This window comes from Pan paniscus, chromosome 7 (assembly GCF_029289425.2).
Source record: "Pan paniscus chromosome 7, NHGRI_mPanPan1-v2.0_pri, whole genome shotgun sequence".
Taxonomy (NCBI): domain Eukaryota; kingdom Metazoa; phylum Chordata; class Mammalia; order Primates; family Hominidae; genus Pan; species Pan paniscus.
Genome location: NC_073256.2, coordinates 60,154,539 through 60,181,049, shown reverse-complemented (window position 1 = coordinate 60,181,049; position 26,511 = coordinate 60,154,539). Strand labels below are relative to the sequence as shown.

Genomic DNA, 26,511 nt, shown 5'->3' with positions numbered 1-26,511 from the left:
TTTCTGATTTTTCTTCTCTTCCCTACATACATCATAGAGTTGATCTTACCCTTTCCTTTTCTGTACAATGCTTTCCTCACTCTCCTGCCTCCCATCTCTTTGTCCCCTCCACTGCAGCTTGTGTTCTGTGGGTATCCCTGGGATGGCGTCAAAGGTATGGGCCTGAGGGACCTGCTGGCCTCCTTTCCCGGCGCTCCCAGGCCTCTCAGAGGGCTTGTTGCCTTGCAGAGTTGCAGGCTGAGCGGAGCTGCAGGTCCGCGGAAGGCCAGCTCGCTGACAAGCCTTCCAGTGTGTGTCCTGAGGGACGCCGACGCGCTGTCTGCTGGGGACAGGACGCCGCACGCACACAGCAGATTAGATGTTCAGAAGTTGTGTGTTGGCGGGGGGTGTTTTTTTCTTTCAGTATTATTTTTCTTTTACAAAAATTTTTTATTTTTAATTATTATGGATACATAAAAAAAAAAGGAGTTCCTTTGACATGGCCGCACTCTCCTTCAACCGCACATCTCAGTGTCACCTGCCCCCTTCCTGCGCCACTCCAATCACACCAGCCAGTGCTGGTGGTCTTCTTTTTAAATGTTTTTCTTTTTATAGATTGAGGGGGTATGAGTGCAGCTTTGTTCCATGGATACATTGTGTAGTGGTGAAGCCTGGGCTGTTAGTGTGGCCATCACCCGAAGAGTGGGCATCCCACCCAAAGGATAATTTCTCATTGCCCCCACCTCCCACCCTCTGAGTCTTCAGTGTCTCTCCACTCTCTGTATGTCCACGTGTGCACATTATGTAGCTCATACTTACGGGTGAGAACATGCAGTATTTGACTTTCTGCTTCTGAGTTGCTTCATGTAAGTTACTGGCCTCCAGTTCCAGCCGAGTTGCTACGGAAGACCTGATTTCCTTCTTTTTTATGGCTCTTGCAGCATTGTTTGTCACAGAGAACAGGCTGGATCTTCCTCCCTGTACTTTCAGTATGATTTCAGGATGTGCAATGGGTCAAGCACACACGTGTGTCCTTTCTACCCCTTTTGGCCATGAAGAAAGCCCCCGGGTCCCTCAAGCAGCACCTGTCCACAGACCTTTGCTGGTCCCGTAGCAGGCCCAGTGGGAAACCGCCTCTGTTCCCTTTCCCCATGTGTTTCAGAAGGGGAACACGGCCCTGCACATCGCTGCTCTGGCCGGGCAGGATGAGGTGGTCCGGGAGCTTGTCAACTATGGAGCCAACGTCAACGCCCAGTCACAGGTAATGGCTCTCTGGTCTGGACTAGAGGGTGTTGCCTTTCCACAGGTGGTTCCTCTTTGCTGCTCCCTCATGGGTCCATTGGCAGCTGTGTTAACACACACACTACTGTGGGGCAGGGCCTAGATTTCTCAGGAGCATGTCTCTGAGCAGTGGTGAAGGTGTCCTTTATTACTTCACATGCATAGACTGCATGTCCTAAGCATGACGGGGTTGAATTGTTTTGGACCTAAGCCAAATAATATGTCCAGTTGTAGCCTAGGTGGAGAGAGAAACTGAGGACTGGGGGAATGAGGTGTGCAGTGCAGCATTGATGAAATCAATGAGGAGTATGTGAGCCGAAGAGACTGACCTACGGTGGCGAGGGGAGGCACAGCCTCTGTGGCCTTTTGTAATAATCCCAGGACACCAGTCACCATGACAATGAGTTTCCTTAGGAGGGGTCAGGTGGGAGGAAATGGAATGAAGAGAGCGCTGTCCTCCAGGTGAGAGGACGTTGTGCTGGCGTAGGCCTTTCTTACATTGCGGGTGGATGCTAATGATGTCCTCTCTTGGTTTACAGAAAGGTTTTACACCCCTGTACATGGCAGCACAAGAGAACCACTTGGAAGTGGTTAAGTTTTTACTGGAAAATGGAGCTAACCAGAATGTAGCCACAGAAGTAAGTACCTTGGAAAAATGTCGTCACCACCAGAAGTCTCCCAGGTGTACAACCTTGCTTCAGGTGACACCTACCTGGGATGTGGCTTGGGGTGCATCCATGTCATGATGGATGACCTTCAGGTCGCTGCACTAATCCAGAGTGCTGTCAGGTTCTGCAAGGGACTAATGACAAAGTCATGGGTCTTGAAGAAGGCCCAGACACGTACCAAAGAAACGACGTCACACTTGAGGGTGTCCTTCCCGCTATGGCCAATACTTGTGACTGGAGGGGGCAGGCGAAGCATGCATGTGTATGGTTGGCAAGTTTGCATTGGGCCTTAATGAGAAAGGCTCTTGCCACAAAACCACCATGCACCCTTGGACAAGTCTCATTAGCTATGGTCCTCAGTCTTGTCATTGGTGAAATGATGAAATTGGACTAGATAGAGCCAAGGAGTCTCTTGACTCTTAACTTTGGATGGCTCAATGACATGACTTTGTTGTCATTCCGTTTTATCAGTTCCTGTGGTCCTGTGCCCTTTAGTATGTCCACAACTGAGGGAATTAATAATAGTAGCTCATGGCCAAGCGCAGTGGCTCATGCCTATAATCCAACCGCTTTGGGAGGCTGAGGTGGGAGGATCACTTGAGGCCAGGAATTCAAGACCAGCCTGGGCAACACAGCAAGACCCCGTCTCTACAGAAAAAGAAAATTAGCTGGGTGTGGTGGTGTGTGCCTTATTCTTAGCTACTTGGGAAGCTAAGGGGGAGGATCACTTGAGCCCAAGAGGTTAAGGCTGCAGTGAGCCATGATTGCACCACCATACTCCAACCTGAGTGACAGAGTGAGACCCTGTCTCAAAAATAAAATAATAATAATAATAATAGCTCACAATTGAATTATCAGGGCCTGGTGTGGACTCTGGCCTTTGGTCGGTGTTAGTAATGTTCTGCCTTGTCAAGGCACTATGCTGGTACCAGCAGATGGGGTGAGAAAGAGAGCCGGCAAAGAATCTGAGCAGTCAAAAGTTTCTTAAAACAAGTCAAACTGGAAGCAAATTATAAAGGAAAACTAAATTAATGCTAAAGAAAAATTCGGCAGGCTCTGTGAGATTGCAGAGAAAGGAAGTGGAGGCAGGAAGGGCTTCAGGGAGGAGATGGCATTTAGGCTAAACTTGGCGGATGAAGAGGGCTTTGGTGGAGGTAGGTCCCTCAGGCTGGGGCTGCTGGGAGCATAAACCCGAGGGGCAAGGGTGTGTCCCGTGTGAAGGGCGGCTGGCGTCAGACGAGTCAGAGCAAAGCATTTTCCTCCTCTGGCCAGGACGGCTTCACGCCTCTGGCGGTGGCCCTGCAGCAGGGCCATGAGAACGTCGTCGCGCACCTCATCAACTACGGCACCAAGGGGAAGGTGCGCCTCCCGGCCCTGCACATCGCGGCCCGCAACGACGACACGCGCACGGCTGCGGTGCTGCTGCAGAACGACCCCAACCCGGACGTGCTTTCCAAGGTGAGGGCGAGGAGGAGGGAGGAGCCTTGGGCCGCGGACGCCCGTGGGCTCAGGGGGCACCGCGCACGCCCAGCGACTTCCCAGGCAGGAGAACCGAGCGTGCAGGGCGGGCAGTGCGCACTGAGCGCCCTCACCCCAGGACGCAGGGGGGCCCCTGGACAGCCCCGCTCTAAATCCCTGGCAGATGCACGGAAACGTGCTCTTGGTGAGCAGCGGGGGTGGTTCCTGTTGCTCCAGGTCATCTGGAAATGTGTCCAGGCGGGCAGGGCGGGTCACCCTGGAACCCCAGGAGGCGGCCTTCCTGATGTTCCTTCATCTCTCCTCCCCGGCTGCCCCGTAGTGGAGGGAGGAGGCGTGCAGGGGCTGGGGTGTGGAGAAAGGGGGTCCGGGACCTTGCACGCCTGCGTGCACCTGGGCACGCTCTCCGGTGTTCGGAGGCACTGCTGATCTGCTGTCTGTAGGCTGAGGCTGCTGGTTTTCTTTTAGTGGAAATGGATTTACTGGAGTTATTCAAAGTCCCCTCCTGCACCCCGCCCCTCCCCTCTTCCACCGGCCCCAGATCCACCGGGTTTTGTCTGGAAAACACCTGGGTGGGGTTAGGCCTGCCTTCAGGCTCTGGAACAGAATGATGACAATGGACGGAGGTTGAGGCAGGAGGATGGTTTGAGCCCAGGAATTGGAGACCAGCCTGGACAACATAGTGAGACCCCGCCTCTAAAACATTTTTTTAAAAATTAGCTGGGCATGATGGTGTTCGCCTGTAGTCCCATCTACTGGGGAGGCTGCGGTGGGAAGATTGCTTGAGCCCAGGAGGTCGAGGCTGAAGTGAGCTGTGATCACATCACACTGCACTCCAGCCTGGGCAACACAGTGAGACCCTGTCTAAATGGGAGGAAAAAAAGACCATAGCCCCATTACACTTTCATTCATGAATGAAAATCTCTTTGTCGGTGATCACTCTGACGAACGGGCCCACAGAGTCTGAGGTTAACATATAATTCGGGTTGCTCAGGGCAGACCCCCAGCTTTTGAATACACTGTGCCATAAAGCCTCTCTTGACCCCCTCACCAAATGTTCCCACCCATCAAAATCTCCTTTGTCTGTAAAGTCCTGTTGCCCCACCTGAGTTTCCTGCATCCCAGGGCTGATTCTGAGATAGAAGTAAATCACATATAACAAGTTTCTCCCCCTCTGTTGTGCCCCAGACGGGATTCACGCCCCTGCACATCGCGGCTCACTACGAGAACCTCAACGTGGCCCAGTTGCTCCTCAACAGAGGAGCCAGCGTCAATTTCACACCACAGGTAACCCTGGGGCACGTGCGCCCTCACTGTCCGGGGGCTTGGGGCTGGCAGTTGCTCCTGCCTCGGCACCATGGGTTTCATCCCAGTGGCAGAAGTGCCTGTGGGTTAAACAGCCCTGCTGTCTGGTCGGGCTCCTTGCTGGCAGGTTTCTGATCATCTACCCCCCAGTTTCCACCTGCTTTGTCTTGAGAAAACCCTAAACTCCATTTGCCCATCCTAAAAATGGGAAACCTGGAGGGCAGAGAGTGATTTCCAAATAACTGACTTTCCTGCAGTCTGTTATGTTGACTCTGGGAGGCATGGGCTTGGGTGGTGTGGTGGGATGACCCATCCTGTTGGCAGGTCCTTTCAGGTTTTAAAATGTCTTAGGCCAGAAATGCCCTGACAACGCTGTTGCAGGCTTGGGGACTGGGGGTTGGGGACAAGGGGAGCGGGTGCATAGCAGCTGCATTCCAGGGAAGGATGATGCGCCCTGACCGTCCTGCTTCCTCCCTTCAGAACGGCATCACGCCACTGCACATCGCCTCCCGCAGGGGCAACGTGATCATGGTGCGGCTGCTGCTGGATCGGGGAGCCCAGATAGAAACCAAGACCAAGGTGGGTGCCAGCAGGTGCTGTAGCCAGGCAGGGGGAGGGAGTTCCCCCCTCACAAGCCTCACCCAGAGCAGCGGGCCCTTGGTGACCTAGTTAGGGATGCACCACCAGCCTCCCAGAGCCGCCTGCAGCAGTATTCTGGGCAGTGCCGCGTGCAGCGGGAGGCAATAGTAAAACTGTGCTGAGGTCGAGCTGGTGCTTGAGGAAACGTCAGCACTTGCGTGGGCTGGGATGATGCCATAGGCAGTCTTCTCTCCAAATGGCCTCTGATAGCTGCCTTTTGGGCTTTCTGTTTTTGACTCTGTCTTTTAAAGGACGAATTGACACCTCTCCACTGTGCAGCTCGAAATGGGCACGTGCGAATCTCAGAGATCCTGCTGGACCACGGGGCACCAATCCAAGCCAAAACCAAGGTGTGTGCTTCCTTCCTGTGAGGCGCATTTTCTAGGCAGGGCTCCAGGTCCAACAGACCTGGCATCAAATCCTATTTCTGTAAAACACAGATGCTAATACTACTAAATGAGATAGCACCTTTGACATTTATTACAAGGCCTATCACATAGGAGACTCTCAGTGTAGCTCTAATTCGTAACTAGATCAGGGTCGGCAAACTTTTTATCTAAAGGACCAGGTATTAGACAATTTTAGGCTTTGCAGGCCGTGGTCCCTGTTGCAATGATTCAACACTGCCAACGTAGCAGAAAAGCAGCCATAGGCAATATGCAAACTAGGGCCCGTGTTCCAATAAAATGTTATTGACAAACACTGGTTGCAGGGCGGATTTGACTCACAGGTTGTGTAGTTCGCCTACTACTGCTCTAGATCAATCCCTATGTCTCTCTTCCTAGCTCCAGAAAAGACAGGCACTAAGTACTCTGAGAAGTCTTCAGAGCCTGGGCCAGACTGAAGCGAAGTTAAAAAGAAAAGAACACAGTTCTTCTCAGGCTCCATTACGGGCCAGAGAAAAGGCCCGTTACGTGGCTCTAACATAAGGACTCGAGTCTTCAAGGAGTGAAAGCTGTCAGCCACACTGCTGCCTGTGCCTGCTCTGGGCCCTCTGCCCCGTGAATTGAGCTGTGTCAGAGCAGAGCAAGGCAAAAGCCAGGCCCACTCACAGCTACCCAGGAGGTTTCCCACGAGCAGTTCTGTCATAAAATGATGGCTTAGACCATACAGTGAAAGCTGATTTATTCCCGACACATTATCATGTTCTGTTCTGTAGAGCTGTCATTAATTTGGGTCATGATTCATAGTCCCCACACTGGTTCTTGCGTGTGTCTGTGTGTGCTGTTGCATGAGGGTGTCCTCTACTAAAGCAGTTTCTCATTTAACCCTCCATCCTTGGCTGATTTGCCGTGTGACTATGAACGTGTGTCTTGCCCTCTCTGTGTTTCAGTTTCCTCATCTGGAGAGCCCCCACCCTCTCTCCTAGGATTATTGGGATGACCATGTGAGATAATGTCTTCAAAAGCTATCTAAAAGTAAAACTCCTCAGCTAAATGAAAGTAGAATTGCTACTATCAGTTAAATTATTAGAAAATTCCCAACATTTTTCCAGGAGTGCTGTATTTAAACATAATACATGGCCAGAAGTTAAGATTTTTTGTTTTATTATCCAGATCATTAGAATGGGGCTGAAAAGAATGCTTATGAAAATTCCTTACTGAGAATATGTGACTTTTCAATTGGGAACTATCGTACAACCTTTCTGAAATGCAAGTGTAACTAACTGAGTTAGCTCAGTCCACCTTAACAAAGAACCACATGCTGAGTGGCTTAAACAACAGAAACTTACTGTCTCACACTTCCAGAAGCTGGAGGGTCAAGATCAAGGTGTCAGCAGGGTTGGTTCTTTTTTTTTTTTTTTTTTTTTTTTTGAGATGAAGTCTCACTCAGTCACCCAGGCTGGAGTGCAGCGGTGTGATCTCTACTCACTGCAACCTCCGCCTCACAGGTTCAATTGATTCTCATGCCTCAGCTTCCTGAGTAGCTGGGATTGCAGGCACATGCCACCACGCCTGGCCTATTTTTGTATTTTTAGTAGAGATGGGGATTCACCATGTTAGCCAGGCTGGTCTCGAACTCCTGGCCTCAAGTGATCTGCCCACCTTTGCTTCCCAAAGTGCTGGAATTACAGAGGTGAGCTACAGTGCCTGGCAGGGTTGATTCCTTCTCAGGCTGTGAGGGAGCATCTCTTCCAGGTCTCTCCTCGAGCTTCTGGTGGTTTGGGCACAATCTTTGGTTTCCTTGGCTTATAGAGCATCATGCTGACCTCTGCCTTCATCTTCATGTGACATTTTCCTGCTGTGCAGGTGCCCAAATCTCCCTGTTTCTAAGGACGCCAGTCATAGATTAGAACTCACACTAATGACCTCATTTTAGCTTATTATATCCCCAAAGATCCTGTTTCCAAACAAGGTCACATTCTGAGGTCCTGGGGGTTAAGACTGCAGCATGTGAATTTTGTGGGACCTAATTCAGCCTGTAACACTAACATCTGCTGTCATGGAAACTGATTTGCGTCTTCCTTGATGAAAATCCTCTCATTTCCACTTTCTAAAAGCTGAAGTCCCAGGTCCTGAGCTCCTAGCCTTTCTTGGCGCAGCTCCAGCCTCCTCTCCAGCCTGACTCCATGCTTGGAATCACCTCACCCCGGACTGTCGAACTGCATGGAGGCCCCTGGGTTCCCCTAGGGTAGCTGCCTCTGTGATGTTGCACTTGCTGCTCCCTTCACTAGGATGTTCTTCCCCTTTGGTCCTCCTGGTGAACTTCCATTCAGCTCCTTTCAAGTCCTAGCTCAGGCCTCACCTCCTCCCTCCCAGTGCCCCTCCTTCATCAGGGACGCCATCTGTTTGTGCACACCTCTGTGCTTTGATCATCCCACTTCAGGGCACTGAAAGACAACACCATGTCTGTCTACAAGCTTCCTTGGGTCGGGGGTTACGTCTGTTCTCTTCTGTTTCCCCAGAGCTTAACCCATACCAGGTGCACATTAATCACTTGAAAAATATGTGTTGAATTACTGTCTGAATGAATGAATGAGTCTCCTCTCTCTTTTATGTTTTTTAAACAAATTGCTGTTTGAGAAATGAGTATCCTTAACAGAATTTTCTTCAACTGAACTGCATTTGATAGGGACAAGGAACAGAGGGATTTAGATCCAAGTTCTATTTTATCATCATTCATTCATTCATTCATTCATTCAAAATCACATAATTTAAGGACCATGATGTGTGTTACATGCATGTATTCGGCACTGTGGGGCATTTAAGGAGAAATATTAGGCTAAGTCACTGATCTTAAGAGGCGTATAAGTAAAGAGAAAAGATACACTCCCCTAAAAAGTTAGCTATGGATATAATTGGGCAAATATGAGAATAAGGTCTGAGCGCATGGTGCAGATAAGGAAAGCCCACAGGAGTCTAGAGTGGTCAGGAAGGCTTTCTGGAAGAGGTGGGTCTGCTGGACATGGCTTTGAAGGTTTGGCCAGGTGGAAAGGAGAATGTCTGTGGTCAGAGACCGGCAGGAGCGTGGAGGCCAGGGTGAGCCAAGCTCCCTCCGGAGACTTGTGGAAACATTGTGTAGGGAAGAAGTAGGGAGTGACTTTGGAATCGTCCTGAATCTCCGTGCTCGGTCCCCAGAAGACTCTGTGATTGCTTGTGTTTTCCTCTTTACCCAGAACGGCCTGTCCCCAATTCACATGGCGGCTCAGGGAGACCACCTCGACTGTGTCCGGCTCCTGTTGCAATACGACGCAGAGATAGACGACATCACCCTGGACCACCTGACCCCACTCCACGTGGCTGCCCACTGTGGACACCACAGGGTGGCTAAGGTCCTTCTGGATAAAGGGGCCAAACCCAACTCCAGAGCCCTGGTGAGTGGGGGTGCTGCTGGAGAAGGTGCAGAGTGGCAGGGCAGGCTGGGGGCAGGACCAGAGAGGCATGGCTGGGCCTGTGGGAAGGGCGGCAGGTGCCCGGAGCTCCCCAGATTCGAGGCCTGAGCAGTGGGGTGTGACAGCACTGGATGGTGGGGGCCTGGTGTGCACCCCTCCTGCACCCTCCACTGCACACCCACCTGGGTATCGACCCCTGCCCCGGTGACCAGGCCGAGGTCAGGGATGAGTTTGGGCCCAGGAGACCGGACTCAGGAAGCATCCTGCATGGTAGGTATGCGGGCTTGGGGCATCTCTCCAGTGGAGCCAGGCCTGGAGCTGAGTGATTCCTTAGAGGCTGCGTGGCTTTCTGAGCTGCTTTGGGGATGAATGAGATGGCCAGAGCTGAGCATCCTTCGTCCACAGATGGGCTTGCAGTTCTCATGGCACTCGTGTAAAGGGAAGCTCAGGCCCAGAGCAAATCCCTCCTGTGGTTCCTCTGCCTCCTTCCCAGGACAGGGGCTCCCAGGGAGTCTGGGGATCCAGTAGGGCTGTAGCTTTGCACTAAGCACGCCTGTAACCACGTCTCCTCTCTGCCTCTTCCCAAGGCAGCAGAACTGAGGGGCAGGATATCCTCCAGGGATGGCAGAGGATGGCTCATTCATTCATTCATTCACTCACTCGCTCAAAAAAGCTTTCACTGAGCAGTGCCCACAGGCCACGTACTGTTACAGGGGAGTTGGGATTTCCCAGCCTCAGGACTATTGACATTTGGGGTCGATATTTGTGGTCTTGTGTGTTGTAGGATGTTTAGCAGCATCCCTGGCCTGTACCCACTAAGCACTCATAGCTCTCCTTCCCTAGCTGACAATAAAAAATGTCCCCAGACATTGCCACATGTTTTGGGGGTGAGGTGCAAATGATACCCCCCCACCACCACCTCCCATGTTTGAGAACCACTGCCTTAAGTGGATAAAGCACTGAAAAAAACAGACAAAAACAAATACACATTTCTGCCCTTCAGAGTTTACATTCAGAGTATATCACACTTTAAAGCAGAAATCCATTTCACTAAAAATGATCAGTGGTTTCAGGGAAGAGGGAACATGATTTGCTTCACAAAAGTACTCTTTTATTGTAAATTTACCCTTAGGGGGCTTTAAATGGCAGGATCTTTTAGTGCATCCAAAATATGAATAAATTTTTTAAAAAGGTTTATAAACAACATGTTCAGGAACATATCTAGTGCATCAAGTGAGAGCCACCTGTCTCTTACATGATTTGCATTAATTGACATTATAAGACTAATCAATTGGCATCAATTCGTTGATTGGTCTATGGGCATCTGCTGGTGGCCTGGGCAGCAGCTGCCTTTTAGAGCAGCCAGGTGGTCTTCTGGGCGTTCCTTGGGCCCGTGTGTAAGCTCCTGCTTGTCTGTCTCCCTTTGTGTGGGCTGCAGAATGGCTTTACCCCCTTACACATCGCCTGCAAAAAGAACCACGTCCGTGTCATGGAGCTGCTGCTGAAGACGGGAGCCTCGATCGACGCGGTCACCGAGGTAGGAGAGACTGCAGAGGAGCCTGGGGGCAGGCCTGTGGTCTCCCCCGACCCACCTTCTCCAAGAGTCGCTCTTTGTAGCTTTGTATGGCTGCAGGGGTGTGTGTGTCTGCAAGTCTGGACTGCTGGAAGGAATGAATCAGGGGTGACTAGGACAAGGGAACATGAGTCAAGTCTTACGGAGCTTTCCAAGATCAGACACAATTTTTGCAAGTTGTAAGAGTGGGCATGACTTGCCCACAGTAATTTTTTTCTCCAACCATTTTCTTGGAAGCAAACCCACCTCATATAGCTCCCTTTTCTTGGAAAATCATTTGTGAAAGCGTTAGATACTGTCAGGTTCTCTCTTCTTCAGGGGAGCGGAAAGACTCCCACTTATCGGACTCTGCCTTTGTCTGTTTCAGTCTGGCCTGACACCTCTCCACGTGGCCTCCTTCATGGGGCACCTTCCCATCGTGAAGAACCTCCTGCAGCGGGGGGCGTCGCCCAACGTCTCCAACGTGGTAAGCCCTCAGGCAGGCAGGGGCTTGCTCCCCTAGACCAAGAGCTCAGAGGGCAGCTTTCACCAGTGCTCCCAGTCCTACTCTCTGGGGACAGAGCTACGATTCCCAGAACAGCCAATGCTTCAGACTGGGGGAGGACATCCCTGTGTACTGACGCTTTCTGGATTAAATTTCTCACACATCCGTAAACCTTGGAGGTTTTGTTTTGGACAATAATTTTGGAATGTCTGTAAGTGTTCACTGGGAATACATTTACATTTTTGAATATTCATTAGCTCTGGGGTTTACTTTTAAGTGTACCTAGAATACACAGACACACACATAAACTCATATACACGCATGCACCTGCACGCATGTGCACACACACACATACACACATACATGCGCATGCACACATGCACACACACCAGGCTAAAGAGCTGCCTGCTGGGGCAACTCCACCTCTTGGACAAAAACCCACCAAGCCACTCCAGGCTGCACTTCCTAGCTCTGTGTGTGCCGTTTTGGACAGCAGGCATGTATGAACAGTTCTATAATTTTGTTATTTTATAGAAAGTGGAGACCCCGCTACACATGGCAGCCAGAGCCGGGCACACGGAAGTGGCCAAATATTTACTCCAGAACAAAGCCAAAGTCAATGCCAAGGCCAAGGTGAGTAGTGAAGGCAGGAAGGGAAGGGTTTCAGATGTGAACAGTTCCAGCACTGTGCAGAGAACCCATCCTCATTCCAGGCGGGGCTGCAGTGCTGTGGCCTGGGGATCACTTTTCATCCTGATCAGGTCGCTCTGAGCGCTCAGATTCTGCTTTGCAGGGGGTTTGAGAAGACCAGGGATATTTTTGCATGAGAGCCACATTTCTTTAAAATAAGGAAAGTCCAAGGTGCGTGGCTGGCCTGAGTATGTCCTGGGCTAACGATGACAGTTGCCATGTAAGGAGGGGGGCAACCTTTTAAAGAAAGCATTGCCAGCAAAAATCAGGCAAGAATTACTTGATCTAAAACTGGAGAGTCCCCCTTGCTGTAAACACATTTTGCGGGGGTTGGAGGAGTAGACAGTGAGAAGAGCTGTGGAGTTTGCCGGTTGCTCACTCAGCCAACAGCAGGCTTCCTAACCACAGGCCACGATGGGTTCTCCTTAGAGTCAGGCCTGTGATTTGTGTTTGGTGCCCTCGAGGGAAGCCTCCAGCTGGGCCCCATGAGACCTGGCCCAGGCAGCCCGACAGCAGCATTCAGAAACAGGAAGTGGGGGGGTGTGGGTGGAAAAGTCCTCATTCTCTGTCAGCAGTTGAGACTCCCCTGACCCCAGCACAGAGAAAATCAAACTAGAGTTCAAGCAGAAAGACAAGCGCATCCACTCAGAAAGGATGTGGGAGACGGATGAGCAGCCACACTACATTGAGTGCCTTTTATGCACCAAACGCAGAAACCATGTACATTATCCGCTTGATCCCAGCTGAGCCCTAGCAAGTAGACGTTATTATTCCCATTTTACAGATGGGAGGGCTGGGCCTTTGGGAAATAAGGTAGAAATAACAGCTCACTTGAAGAACTGTTGTAAGGATTCAATAGGATACAGCATGTTGGTTCCTGTAACTCAGAGACTTGATTCGAATCCTGACTCTTCATCTTCTTAGCTGTGTGACCTTGAGAAGGTCACTTGCCCTCTCTGGGCCCTGCCTTGCTTCTCTGTAAGATGAAAAGTTGGATTTGGTAACATCAGCGTTTCTTCTTCTTTGTTTTCCCTTCGGGGTCCAGGATGACCAGACCCCACTTCACTGTGCAGCTCGCATCGGCCACACAAACATGGTGAAGCTCCTGCTGGAAAATAACGCCAACCCCAACCTGGCCACCACCGCCGGGCACACCCCCCTGCACATTGCAGCCCGTGAGGGCCACGTGGAAACAGTCCTGGCCCTTCTGGAAAAGGAAGCATCCCAGGCCTGCATGACCAAGGTACAGCCTCCCGCCTCGTGGTCTAAGGAAGCAACAGGCTCACTCAGCCAGGCCTGGAGCTCGGAGGGGAATTCCTGCCTGGTTCTCTTTGTCACCTCAATGATGCTGCAAGCAGCTGGAAGGGTCATCACACTCAGGGCTGGCCACCACCTGCAAGCCGATGTGTCTCCATCCTTCCCCAAAACAGGAAGTCAACCACAGCTTCTCACACACCCAGCCAGCCTTCATACATTTATCATGGCACAATTATTAGTCGAAACCTGCTTTGGCCAAGTCACAAACAGGTTCTGGGGATATGAGAAGGATTAAGACTCATACCCTGCCCTCAGCTAGCCAGCAATCAACTACCACTGTGAGGTGGTTGAGACCCTCTTGCCAGAGGAGTGTGGACCATAAGTGCAGGGATGCCTGCCAAGTCCTGAGGTCTTCGGCCTCCCAGAGGGCTCAAAAATGGCTGTGCCTTTGCTTTCATTGGCCTTTCCATGCCAGCGGAGGTGCAGCCTCCTTTGCCGTGGGCCCTTTCTCCAGGGAGGACAGCCCTGGGGCCCCAAGGTCCTGACAGCCTGTTTCTCCTCAGAAAGGATTTACCCCTCTGCACGTGGCGGCCAAGTACGGGAAGGTGCGGGTGGCAGAGCTGCTGCTGGAGCGGGACGCACACCCGAATGCTGCCGGAAAAGTGAGTTTGAACCCCGCCCTCCCCTGCAGCTCTCAGGTTAGAGGCAAGGACAGAGGATGGACATCAGCACTTGCAGATTCCATCTTTTGCCTGTGTTGTCCATCTTTTTTTTCTTTGAGACAGGGTCTCGCTCTGTTGCCCAGGCTGGAGTGCAGTGGTGCCATCACAACTCACTACAATTTTGACTCCTGGGCTCAAGCCATCCTCGAGTGTCAGTCTCCTGAGTAGCTGAGACTACAAGCAGTTGCCACCGTGCCCGGCTAACTTAAAAAAACAATTATAGAGACAGGGTCTCACTATGTTGCCCAGGCTGGTCTCGAACTCTGGGCTCAGGTGATCTTCCCTCTTCAGCCTCCCATAGCTCTGGGATTACAGGTGCGAGCCACCGCACCCGGCCTGTTTATATTTCCATGGGTAGCCATCGAGAGAGAATGGCCTTTGGAAAGACTGGCCTTTCTGTCAAAGGCCTTATCCTTTTGGAAAGACCCGATGGCCTTCTCCGGGCAAGTGTATTGATCTCACTGCCCACGTTCCCCCCTGTTCCCACAGGGCTCTGGGTCCTGCCGATGACATTCTGTCATGACTCCAAGTTAAGACTGGCCTGGGAAAGATTTTAAACAGGATTTTACTGTATAAAATAGGTGCTCCCATGCCTAAAGGGAGTCCTGGGAGAAAGTCCGTGGGAGTGACAGCTGGCCTCTTGTCTTTGTCCCCTGCAGAATGGCCTGACCCCCCTGCACGTGGCCGTCCATCACAACAACCTGGACATCGTCAAGCTGCTGCTTCCCCGGGGCGGCTCCCCGCACAGCCCTGCCTGGGTAAGGCCGGCCCCTCTCCCCAGCTGCCCCTGGAGAGCAGGTCACCTGCTACCTTCCAGTCCCTCAGGGAGGGGGGTTTCCACAGCAGCCCAAGGGTTTTGCGTTCTGTTGCTATTTTTACCTCAGAAATCACGCCTCACTTTCCCACATGTTACCTGCCCTGTAATCACGCTATTCAGGGCCCAGGAGTGGGATGGGAAGTGGGTAACAATTCCCAGCCAGGGGTTACCTCGCAGAGGCGGAACTTGTTTTATACAACAAATGTGTCCCCAAGCAGTTGCACGTCAGCTGGGTTTTGTAAACTGACTGTCAGAGGTCAGTGTGGATAAAAATCCCTGGGGAGTGGTGAGCCCGTTTCTAGCATTGCTAGATTCTGACTCCGTGGGACTGTGCAGTGCAGCCTGGAAGCCTCATTTTTAACCTACTCTCTGCATGGTTCTGAGGCTGGGGCCACAGCGACCGTACTTTGAGAAATCCTCAGGGCTGCTGGCGAGCTTGCTGGAACCTGGAAACAAGGGACCTCTTTAAAATGAGAATGATCACCTCCAAATTCATTTGTCTCTGAGATCAGACTTTTAGATAGTGGCATTTTTGTAGGGAGGCTCACCTGAATGTGAGACACATTGGCCCAGCCTCACACCAGCTTCGGAGGCGAGCTGCTCAGAGCAGCAGGTTCCGTGACCCTTGAGGGAATCAGAGGAGGGAGCAGATGGGTTGCTTCTGGAAGACCCCACGGGGTTGGGTAGTACAAGGATAAAGCTGGAAGGACCATTTTGGGGAACAGTCTGCCTGCTGTGGGAAGGCGAGGCTGTGTAGGGATAGGCACCTCGGGACTGGTGGCCAGCGGGGAGAAGGGGAGAGGAGAGGGAGCGGGGCCAGGAAGACAAAAGCCACACGCAGTACCTGCACTCTATGGGGCAGCCAGGCGCATGGGAAACAGGATAATTTATGGGAGATCCGTCATGTGGCAGGCATCCAAGTGCCGCAGAGAAGGAGCCTCGGGGTGGGACCCCATGTGACTCCAGCCAACACCTGCTGGCTTAGGGCCTCCGCAGCCCAGGCATGGAGCGTCAGTGCCAGTGCGGGGCTTCGGCGCATTCTCCCTCCCTGGACAGACACGTGTCCCCATCTTGCAGCATTGCTCTTCTACAGACGCCGGCTCCCGACAGCTGTCTCCTCCTGTCCCTGCTGCAGTGAGTCCCACGTCGCTGTGCAGAGGGAGCACACGGCCCTGCTGCGATGTCGACTTACTCCTGCCTCTAAAAATAAAAACCTGGACTCCCCTCCTCCTCACTCCCCTACTTATATAAAAGGAACGGGAGCCAGGTTCATTATATTTAAAGATAACTAAATCCAAGCACAAACCCTGTACAGATGGGCTTTGTTTCCATGGCAAAAAATAGTTTCCAAAGTAGTCTGGCAATTTTGTAGAATTTCACATGCAAATCTCTCTGCACCCAAACCAAACCCTCCCCTTTCTAATTTTGATGCTAATGTTGTTTGAACATTTGGGCAGAGCTCCCTCCGTGTGCATTCCTTAGGATGAGCTCATTTCCTTGGGAAAGAAGAGCCTTTTGCGGGCACACATTCCTCCCTCCCCTCTCCGTGACTTTCCAGCCTGGTTGTCCTTGTCCTTGTCACCTGCAGAAGTTCATTTGTTCATTTTAGTTCTGGTTTAGGGGAAGCTCAGAGGGGCAGTCCGTGTTCTGAGAGTCACAGTGGCACTTGTATCTCAATTTTAACCAGAGGTTTACCTGGTAGCCTAAGCCATGTCCAGGGCAGGCCTACCCTTGGGCAGGACAGGGGGCTGGCCTTGCCAGTGTGGACATCGCTGCTTCCCAGGTGGCCTGGGATTCCTGAGGATACATCCATGAACACACTGCAGATTGCTCAAGTGATGGTCCCTTGTACATTAAAAGATGGCCTAATAGGGCCGGGTACGGTGGCTCAAGCCTGTAATCCCAGCACTTTGGGAGGCCGAGACAGGCAGATTGCTTGAGGTCAGGAGTTCAAGACCATCCTGGCCAACATGGTGAAACCCCGTCTCTACTAAAAATACAAAAATTAGCTGGGCATGGCAGCGTGCACCTGTAATCCCAGCTACTTGGGAGGCTGAGGCAGGAGAATCGCTTGAACCCGGGAGGCAGAGATTGCGGTGAGCCAAGGTCTCACCACTGCACTCCAGCCTGGGCAAGAGAGCGAGACTCTGTCTAAAAAAAAAAAAGATGGCCTAATAATCATTGCTTTCATGTAGTTATTAATGGAAAAACCAAACTCCATAAAGTATTTTGGAGGTTTATTCTGAGCCAATGTGATAACCATGGCCCTGGGCAACACAGTATCAAGAGGTCCTGAGAAAGTGTGTCTGAGGCAGCTTACAGTTTGGTTTTTTATATTTAGAGAGGCAGGAGTTACAGGCAAAGATGTAAATCAATACATGGAAGGTATATATTGACAAAAATACCTAGAAAGTCCCAGAGGTTATAGGTAGATTCCGAGATTCTTTAATTTGCAATTGGTTAAAGGAGTAAAGCTTTATCTAAAAGTTTGGAATCAGCAGAAAAGCATTAAGTTGAGAGAAGGGTCTGTTCACCAGGGTCCTGGGCCGAGTGACCTCCAGGGGGCATGTGACTCAGCCCTTGCCTACTCTGGCCTTGGGTCCTGTTGATAATTTGGTGTCTTGTCACAAAGAGTCCCTTTGGTTAGTCTTATGATCTCTTTTAACATGAATGCCGGTCAGTTGCGCCTAAACTCCGAAAGGGAGTGGGTATAGCAAGGCGTGTCCAACCTCCCTTCCTTCGTGGCTGGGAATTCAATTTTTAAGGTTTTTCTGGGATCTCTTTGGCCTAGATGGGATCTGTTTGGGGCTTAGGGTTTTATTTTTCATTTACATAGTGAAAATCTTCTCTGGGCCAGCGCTGACTGGTGCTCCGTGTCTAATCGTGGGGAGGCTTAGCTCTGTTTTGAGCCGACCCTGCATCTCAGGCTGGACCTGCGGCATTGCACCCCATTCCTTTGCTCTCTTTTAATACAGTGCAAAAATCATGTTGTTTAATTAAACTTATTATAATCCAAATGCCGATCTTGTTACATGAACACAACCTACAAAGAACAATTTAATGTTTTCTCATAACATAATCAAATTAAAAAGGAAGAATACTAGAAAGGATTATCTCATGTCATTCTTCAAAGAAAATGATTTTTCAATTTAATTCAATTCCTTGGGTAAGTCACAACTTTTCGTTTCACCACAAAAGCCGCCTATGGGCCCACCTTGCTGAGCTTTCCCTGTACCCAGGGCTTTGACTGCCTTGGCCAGCCCCTTTCTTTCCCTTTCCTCTTCCTGACCAGTGATCCTGGCAGAATCAGAAATGTTGGTTTCCACAGTAAGAGAGTGGCTGGCAGGGAGAACTCAGTCCTCAGCCAGAGGAATGCTGGCCGAGGTGGGGAAATCTCGTGCCCTGAGACAGATCCCACGTTGGGCAGCCATCTGCTATGGGCCTGGGTGGGCGCATGTCCAGGACGTCCTCCAGCCTGGCATTGCCCTTAACCCTGAGTGCCCTAGGGCCTTGCTACTGAAAGTGTGATCCCTGGACTAGCATTGTCAGCATCACCTGGGGGCTTGCTAGAAATGCACAATCTCGGGCCCTCCCTAGCGCCTCTGAATCAGACACTGCATTTTAACAAGGTCCCAAGGGATTTGTGTACACATCAGAGTTTGAGAACCACTGTTCTAGCTGGAATTACCTGGGCTGTGCAATCAGAAGTTCAAGGTTGGGTTATCTGTTGTTCTGCTTACTATGTGACATTAGATAAGGTGCTTAACCTTACAGAGAATTGGCCTCTTTCTCCACACAATAGGATAATAAAAATGCCTGCCCTAGTGACCTTATGTGGTTTTAATGAAGCGCAAAAAAATGCAGGTGAAAGTGGTTTTCGGCAGTGATGAGCAAAGGTGCCCACCTGGGAACTGTCTCTTGCCTGCAGGGAGATAAGGAGTGTGCTCCAGAATGTAAACCCATGCGCTGCTTCCTTCACTGAGACAGTCTTGCTATCAATAATAATAATAAAAACAAAAATTGGCTGAATAAACAGTGCACAGTGACATCATTGATTTACTTTTGAGGCAAGCTTCTTCATCTCATTGTGCAATTATAATGTCTTGCAAACCAGTGCACTGCAAAACCATGACACACAGGTGCATTACTTTTTAAAATTTTTATGTGTAGAGACAGGGTCTTACTCTGCTCCAGGCCATAGTGCAGTGGTACGATCAGAGCTCACTGCAGCCTCCAACTCCTTAGCTCAAGCCATCTTCCCACCTCAGCTTCCTGAGTAGCTACAGCATGCACCACCATGCCCAGTTAATTTTTCACTTTTTTTGTAGAGATAGGGTCTAGCTATGTTGCCCAGGCTGGTCTCAAACTCCTGGTCTCAAGTGATCCTCACACCTCAGCCTCCCAAAGTGTTGGGAATACAGGCATGAACACTGTGCCCTGCCAACTTTTTATATCTTAATTTTGGAACATACCTTCACGTATAGTATCATGTTTGATCCACCAAACAACTTCGAGAAATGAACAAGATAGATGCTATTATCCACTTTTCATGACTTAAAAGATACAGAAGGAAGTCTAGGTCATGGAACATCTTGCCCTGGGTCACACAGGTAGTTAACAATGGAGTGAGGACTGTCCCACATCCTCAAGTCCCCTGCCAGGTGCATGTCCCTTAAACCACCCTGCCTAATGCCGGCAAGGCCCAGAGGGCAGCACTTGGCCCAGTTGCACTGGGAAAGAAAAGGGGCTGATGTTTCTTTTTCTTTATGAAATATTTGGGGTTTTTGGCTCTTATTGCAGGAAGCAAGAAATGAGAATCTTTCATTTCCTTACCCAGCCTTCCTGTTATTCTCTTCCTGTCCAGCAGTTTGTCAAAGCATAACAGAAAACAGATGGTGAAAAAAGATGGACATATAGAGGCTATGCAAGCCTGAGGAGCTGTCTCCAAATCAAATGGATTTTGTTTGTTTGTTTGTTGGTTTACCTAAATTGCTCCTGGGTGATGCCAGCCCTGCTCACTGGGTGTCCAGCCGGCCAAGAACCAGACTCAGCCCCTGCTTGTGTGTTGATATTGTCAGCTCAGCATTCCTGTAACCAGGCTCTGGGCGGCTTCTTCTGTTTCAGAATGGCTACACCCCTTTGCACATCGCTGCCAAGCAGAACCAGGTGGAGGTGGCCCGTAGTCTGCTGCAGTATGGGGGCTCAGCAAACGCCGAGTCGGTGCAAGGTGTGACGCCCCTTCACCTGGCCGCCCAGGAGGGCCACGCAGAGATGGTAGCTCTGCTGCTCTCGAAACAAGCCAATGGCAACCTGGGGAACAAGGTAGGCATGGTGTCTTCGGATCTGCCCTGGAGTGCTGGATAACAACGTGTGGTGTCTTCATATTGAGCATCTATGTGTGCCCAGGTTCTGAGTTAGGGGTGTGTGTGTGTAATCCTTGGAACAGCCCTGCGTACATTTCACCTTCATTTTATAAATGAATAAACAGAGTCAGAAAGGTTGTTTATTCCCAAGGTGGGAGGATTCTGAGCCTTTCTGATGCCAAAGCCTTTGCCGATCTTTCTAAACAGATTGACCTAAGGATCTGCAGAAAGATCAGTATTAAAATCCATAATAAACTTTCCCAAATATAGGCCGGTGCCTACCTTCAGGAGTGCATTCTGTCATTTGGGACTAAATATTCTATGTTCCGTGGGGGAAAGATATTTTTAAAAACACTGACCTATACACTAGGAGTTCTCACTCCAGCAACAATAGGTGTGTGAGGATAAAGCCTTCTAAAATTGCGCACACATCTGGGGAGGAAGGGCGCGTGAGCAGTTTTCTGGGTGAAGCATTCATAATGTTTCTCAGCTTCTCAAAGGAATGTGTGACCCAAAAAAAAGACTAAAAATCACTTCTTTTTTAAATAACAGTTTTATCGAAATATAATTCACCTAGAAGTCACTCTTTCAAACTCTACAATTCAATGTTTTTTAGTATTTTTACAGAATTCAGCAGCCTATGATCTAACTCTAGAACACTTTCATCACTCCGAAAGGAAACCCCGTACCCGTTAGCAGTCACTTCTCATTTCCCCCAGAGCCCCCGGTCCCTCACAACTGCAAATCTTTCAGTCTCTAGGAATTTGCCTGTTCTGGACATTTCATATACGTGGAAACATGCAATGTGAAGAACCACTTCTTTGATGATAAATTCACATAGCACACATTCAGAAAGGCAAGCATTTTCAGGGCAACTTAAGATTTCTTAAAAATCTATAGATTTTGTACAAAATCTGGCACATTTTTTACAAATTTGAACAATTGACCCCCAATGAGCGAACCATTCTGGTAGGACCATTATATTCATTATATCTCATGGCATTCTGGGTTCCTTCACTGCCCCACTTAATGTGAGCTTTGCAAGGAGACCGTAAGGTGACTGGAAACCCACTCTGTCATCCGCACGCCGCCCTCACGAGGCAGATTATTGGTGTTAGCTCAAGAATGAGGCAGAGTGCCCGCCTGAGAGGCTGACACAGTCACTCCTCAACCGAGGGCTGTTCTCATTGGAGCCACCCCCGCCTGCCTGCAGGAGGGGCCCACCTGCTTTGGCTGCAGCAGTGTGTGGTGGGGCGTCATGACTGCCCACAAGCCTCTGGGCAGCCTGCGGGGTGTGCAGAAGGCAGAGGAGGGCAAGTGGAGTCCTGTAGAGGGGACACGGTCTGTGCCTGCAGAGAAATCCGTTTTGTTGGTCCCACGTTAGCAAAGTGTATTGAGGCAAAGTCCAGGGGAGAGAAGACTTTTCTGACATTTTCATGTGGGTGCCCACATATCAAACAACATCTCTGATACCTTACTGCCTTCCTGACGAAGCTGTGATGCCACCTGCAAGAATATGGTCCGTTCAATCCTGGCAGGATGCTCTGCCCTCTTGACCGTGCCAGCACTGGCTGTGCAGTGATAACAGTATGGTACATTATTTATTTATTTATTTAAGATGGAGTCTTGCTCTGTCACCTAGGCTGAAGTGCAGTAGTGCAATCTTGGCTCACTGCAACCTCTGCCTCCCAGGTTCAAGTGATTCTCCTGCCTCAGCCACCCAAGTAGCTGGGATTACAGGCATGAGCCACCACGCCCTGCTTATTTTTGTATTTTTAGTAAAGATGGAGGTCTCACCATGTTGGCCAGGCTGGTCTCGAACTCCTGACCTCGGGTGATCCACCTGCCTCGGCCTTCCAAAGTGCTGGGATGACAGGCATGAGCTGCCGCGCCCAGCCATTTAAACAGCACTGTGTGCCTCTCAATGTGCTTCACCTGTGCTTTCTCCAGCGCTCCTCACCTTGCCCCTGAGATGGATCCATGATAACCCCTATTGTCTAGATTAGGAAACCAAGGCTACAGGGCTCCGAAATTCACCAGGGAAATGGGGCATTCTTTACTGGGAAGTCCATAAAGCACCAACGATGGGAAAGTGCCATAAAGTTCATCTAGATCAGAAGTCAGCAAACTATGGGCCCATGGGCCAAATCTGGTCCACCACTTGTTTGTGTAAATAAAGTTTTATTGGAACACAGCCATGCCCATTCATTTAAATGTTAGTCATATAGAGACATGGCCAAAAATATTGATTATCTGGCCCTTAACAGCAAAAGTTGCCAACCCCTGGTCTAGTGTAACCACCTTACTTTTTAGATAAGGACATTGGGGCCCAGAACAGGAAGAGCTTTGCCTGGAGCCAAATAACTAGTTGGTGACTGCAAAGTTAGCTTCAGCTCCCAGACCTCAGAGCTCTTTACTTGTGGCCTGGAATTCTTTACTTGCTAGAAGGTGATGAACGTCTTTTTCTTTGCAGAGCGGACTCACTCCCCTCCATCTGGTAGCACAAGAAGGCCACGTTCCAGTGGCAGATGTGCTGATCAAACACGGCGTCATGGTGGACGCCACCACCCGGGTAAGGCAGGCAGCCGGAACTTCAGTCTGTGTGGACTCCTTGCTCACACTTCAGAATTGAATCTTCCACAGAGCTTTGAAACCCCAAAGACGCAGTGGGACATTCTTCTCTGCCACTTCCTAGGGCTGGCAGTGGAGTTTGAAAACACTACTCCTAATTACCTGACTTTTCCATTGGGGATTTTTTAAAAGTTTGCTAGACCTTTGAGCCTCTGCAGTGAGAAAGTGGGACAAATGTTTAATCATGACTCTAAGACCTGTCTAACATGAGTAGTTAGCATGTCAAAATGTCAAGTTTCCCCAGATCCACACAAAAGCTTAGCCCCTTTTCTTCCAGCACTTGGTTAAATCCAGTTCAACTTTCTTTGAACTTCTGGTGTGTGCAAGGAGCTATGTGAATGGAATCTGCCGTCGAGGTGTCTGCAGTTTGGTGTGGAGGTGATTGCTAGGGACAGGAAGGAAGAGCGTAATTTGATATTTACTCTTAAGAGAGGAGCTGGGAGCACAGAGTGCAGAGAGGGTGTTTTCAGTTGGTGCGAGGAGGTGGGCTTCATGGAAGAAGCCACATTTTGTTTCTTCTCCCCACAAGGGAACCATATTAAAAGGAAGGGACAGTGACAGTACCAGGAGCTCCCGCCCCCTCCAGAGTAGCACAGAAATGCCGGCAACAATGTTATGCTGAAGTCACCCTGAGAAAAGTCTGGAAATTGTGTTTTGTCTCCAACTGCCTGCAGCTTCCACAGCAATCTGCTTAAAATCCACGAATGTTCTGGATCTTTGAGGCTTCACTTGCGGGCCCCGTTTAGTCTTTTGGGGTCCTGCACAGAGAGACCCTGTCCTGTGGGTTAGAATGGCCTTGAGGATCCAAAAGCCATCCCATTATGGGGAGGACCTGTGCTTGGGTGGTCTCTGGAATCTGGCACCAGCTTCCCGGGACACTTGGGACCAAGGAGCTCAGAGGGCCTTGGCCTGCCGGCCCGAAATTCAGGAAGGCATTACCACAAAATTCAGCAGGACAGACTCCTTGAACAGCCCAGACTCACATGAGCGAATGTCCCAAGCCCTTGCATTTCAATAAGCAATGACCAGTTCTCATAAATTCCATCACACCACAGTCACTTGGACAGCCTTTTGGGGGTTTTTCAATGGGATTTCAGCTTTCTAATGGAAAAAACCTGTTGTCATTGGAGTGACCATGACCCCACATCCCCATCTGCCCTCATCTCAGCACCCTTCCCAGGCCTGAAGGCTGTTTCTTCCTTCTTGAAATAGCTCCCCTGGGATTCTGTGATGCTGGTCTCTCAGGGTTTCCCTCCTCTTTTCTGCCTCTGCCTCACTCCTTCGGCCCCACTTTTCACCCTCCACTTTATTCTGGGGGACCTCACTCACCTCCAAAGCTCTCAGATCTCCCATGCACTGACGACCCCAGCATAGCCCTCTTCTCGCGGTTCAGTGTCCATTTTCCAGTTGCCCGCTTGACGTCTCCCCTTGGGTCTCCCACAAGCATCTCAGCCTGGTGGTCTCTGCCCAGCAGCAGCCATTCAGCTTGTCAGTGTCAGCCTTCAAGGGGCTTCAAGGGTCCATTCTCTCTTTGAATCAGCTGCTTTGGGAAGGATTTCATGTGATGCCCAGCTCAGGACAGCTCCGGTCACTCCTTCTCATCTGCTTTTCAGATGGGCTACACTCCCCTCCATGTGGCCAGTCACTATGGAAACATCAAGCTGGTGAAGTTTCTGCTGCAGCACCAGGCAGATGTCAATGCCAAGACCAAGGTACAGGGGTGCCCCAGCCCCGACTCCTGCACTGACCCTTCTCCATGCCACATCAGGGTAAAGCCAGAGCTGCTCTGGGAGCACTAGGGTTTTGACCATGGACCCTGAAGGAAGAAAGGGGGAAAATGCATTTCATTAATGTCCCACTTCGAAGATGGGCAGGCACTATCATGTGTAGGCAGGTCTCTGTCTAGTGGCTGGCTAACCCTGCCTAAATGTCTGCTCACTTTGCAGCTAGGATACAGCCCCCTGCACCAGGCGGCCCAGCAGGGACACACAGACATCGTGACTCTGCTTCTGAAAAACGGTGCTTCCCCAAACGAGGTCAGCTCGGTGAGTACACTCTCTCTCCTGAGTTTAGAAAACTGCTCCCCATGGCAGCAGCCCTGTGTGAACTCCTCTAACCGTAGAGGTTAATGCACGTGTCTAGGGCCTGGACGGGGCCGCAGCACCCTAAAGCCACAGCTACCTTGGGTACCCTGGGGATGGGGTGCTGTGATCAGTTCCTCTTTCTGGTGAATTGATCGTTTTCCTTTTAAGCACCATTTACCCTCCTCTTTTATGTTTATTAAAACATTCTTGAGTGTGAGTGCAGTGGCTTACACCTGTAATCACAGCACTTTGGGAGGCTAAGGTGGGAGGATTGCTTGAGGGCAGGAGTTCAAGACCAGCGTGGGCAACATAGTGAGTGCCTGAATCTACAAAAAAAATTTTTTTTAAATTATGTGGGTGTGGTGATACGTATTAGCTGTAGTCCCAGCTAATTGGGAGGCTGAAGTGGGAGGATAGCCTGAGTCCGGGAGGTCAAGGCTGCAGTGAGCTGTGATTGCGCCACTGCAGTTCAGTGTCCATTTTCCAGTTGCCCACTTGACATCCAGCCTGGAAGACAGAGCAAGACCTTGTGTCTTAAAATATATATATATATATATATATATATATATATGTATATATACACACACACACACACATATACATATATATATATGCACACACACACATACATACCACATATATAAATACTTGTTGAAACCCATTCTAAAATATGTGAAACTGTTTTCAGTATGGTACAACTGAACATAATTAAATGTCCTGGGTGGTTCCTGATCTTTCAGGGCTCAAGGTTATCTTTAGTGACATCAGCAATCATCGTTCGGTGTGAGCTTCCTCATCTGACCATGTGGAAGTTCTGTGAAATTATCTCCGTGTCTGCTTCTATCTCTGAAATAATGTGGACCCTTGGCTGGGTGCAGTGGCTCATGCCTGTAATCCCAGCACCTTGGGAAGCCAAGGCAGGTGGATCACTTGAGGTCAGGAGTGCGAGACCAGCCTGGCCAACACTCCAGGGCGAAACCCTGTCTCTACTAAAAATACAAAAAAAAAAATTAGCCGAGTGAGGTGACAGGCACCTGTAGTCCCAGCTACTCGGGAGGCTGAGGCACAAGAACCACTTGACTCCAGGAGGCAGAGGTTACGGTGAGCCTAGATCACGCCACTGCACTCCAGCTTGGGTGACAGAGTGAACTCTGTCTCACACACACACACAAAAGTGGACTCGATTGTAGATGGGGTTGCAGAAATTGCAACTGCAGCTGGGCTTGAATCTGAACGGAGCCCAAGGCACATCCTAGAAGTAGAGAAGTCAAAAGAAAAATCAAGCCTCAGTATCCATTTATGATCACGTAGCTCTTCCTCTTTGAATCAAAGTAGAAAATATGCCCTTGCTGTATTTCTGGTGATTTGTGATTTCTGAGTATTCTGATTAGAGTTCATTGAAGTATATGGATTAATTCAACTATTTTAATACCCCATCACTGACACCCAAGAACAGACTTTGGGAGCAGCAAGCAGCCTTCCTCTGTCCTCATCTTCCTAAAATTGCATCTGGCAACTTCCTGTCCTTCCCAGTGGGTTCCCACTTAGCAGAGCCTGACTTCTCCTTGGGAGATTTCCTCTGCTGGGTTGCAAGGCCCCACACTTGACGCTGCAGATCGAAAGCACCGCTGCCCTCCCTCCTCCCACACCCGTCTCTGTGGGTGCTGCTGCTAACACACATCTAGGCACACACACGTGCAGGGATCTCTT

At 50.2% G+C, this 26,511-nt stretch overlaps 1 protein-coding gene across 7 annotated transcripts in view; it reads left to right on the top strand.

Moving 5' to 3' along the window:
- Window positions 1-26,511, top strand: part of ANK1 (ankyrin 1) — a 240,830-nt gene that overhangs the window by 167,424 nt on the left and 46,895 nt on the right. For all 7 annotated transcript variants that reach the window (XM_055116509.2, XM_003823295.6, XM_034965993.3 and 4 more), the window contains exons 4-20: window positions 1,142-1,240; window positions 1,800-1,898; window positions 3,201-3,386; window positions 4,593-4,691; window positions 5,190-5,288; window positions 5,600-5,698; window positions 8,965-9,162; window positions 10,619-10,717; window positions 11,121-11,219; window positions 11,772-11,870; window positions 12,973-13,170; window positions 13,748-13,846; window positions 14,566-14,664; window positions 19,848-20,045; window positions 22,560-22,658; window positions 24,331-24,429; window positions 24,664-24,762. In XM_055116509.2, the coding sequence (XP_054972484.1) occupies window positions 1,142-1,240; window positions 1,800-1,898; window positions 3,201-3,386; window positions 4,593-4,691; window positions 5,190-5,288; window positions 5,600-5,698; window positions 8,965-9,162; window positions 10,619-10,717; window positions 11,121-11,219; window positions 11,772-11,870; window positions 12,973-13,170; window positions 13,748-13,846; window positions 14,566-14,664; window positions 19,848-20,045; window positions 22,560-22,658; window positions 24,331-24,429; window positions 24,664-24,762 (2,067 nt within the window). The remainder of the gene's footprint in view (window positions 1-1,141; window positions 1,241-1,799; window positions 1,899-3,200; window positions 3,387-4,592; window positions 4,692-5,189; window positions 5,289-5,599; window positions 5,699-8,964; window positions 9,163-10,618; window positions 10,718-11,120; window positions 11,220-11,771; window positions 11,871-12,972; window positions 13,171-13,747; window positions 13,847-14,565; window positions 14,665-19,847; window positions 20,046-22,559; window positions 22,659-24,330; window positions 24,430-24,663; window positions 24,763-26,511) is intronic.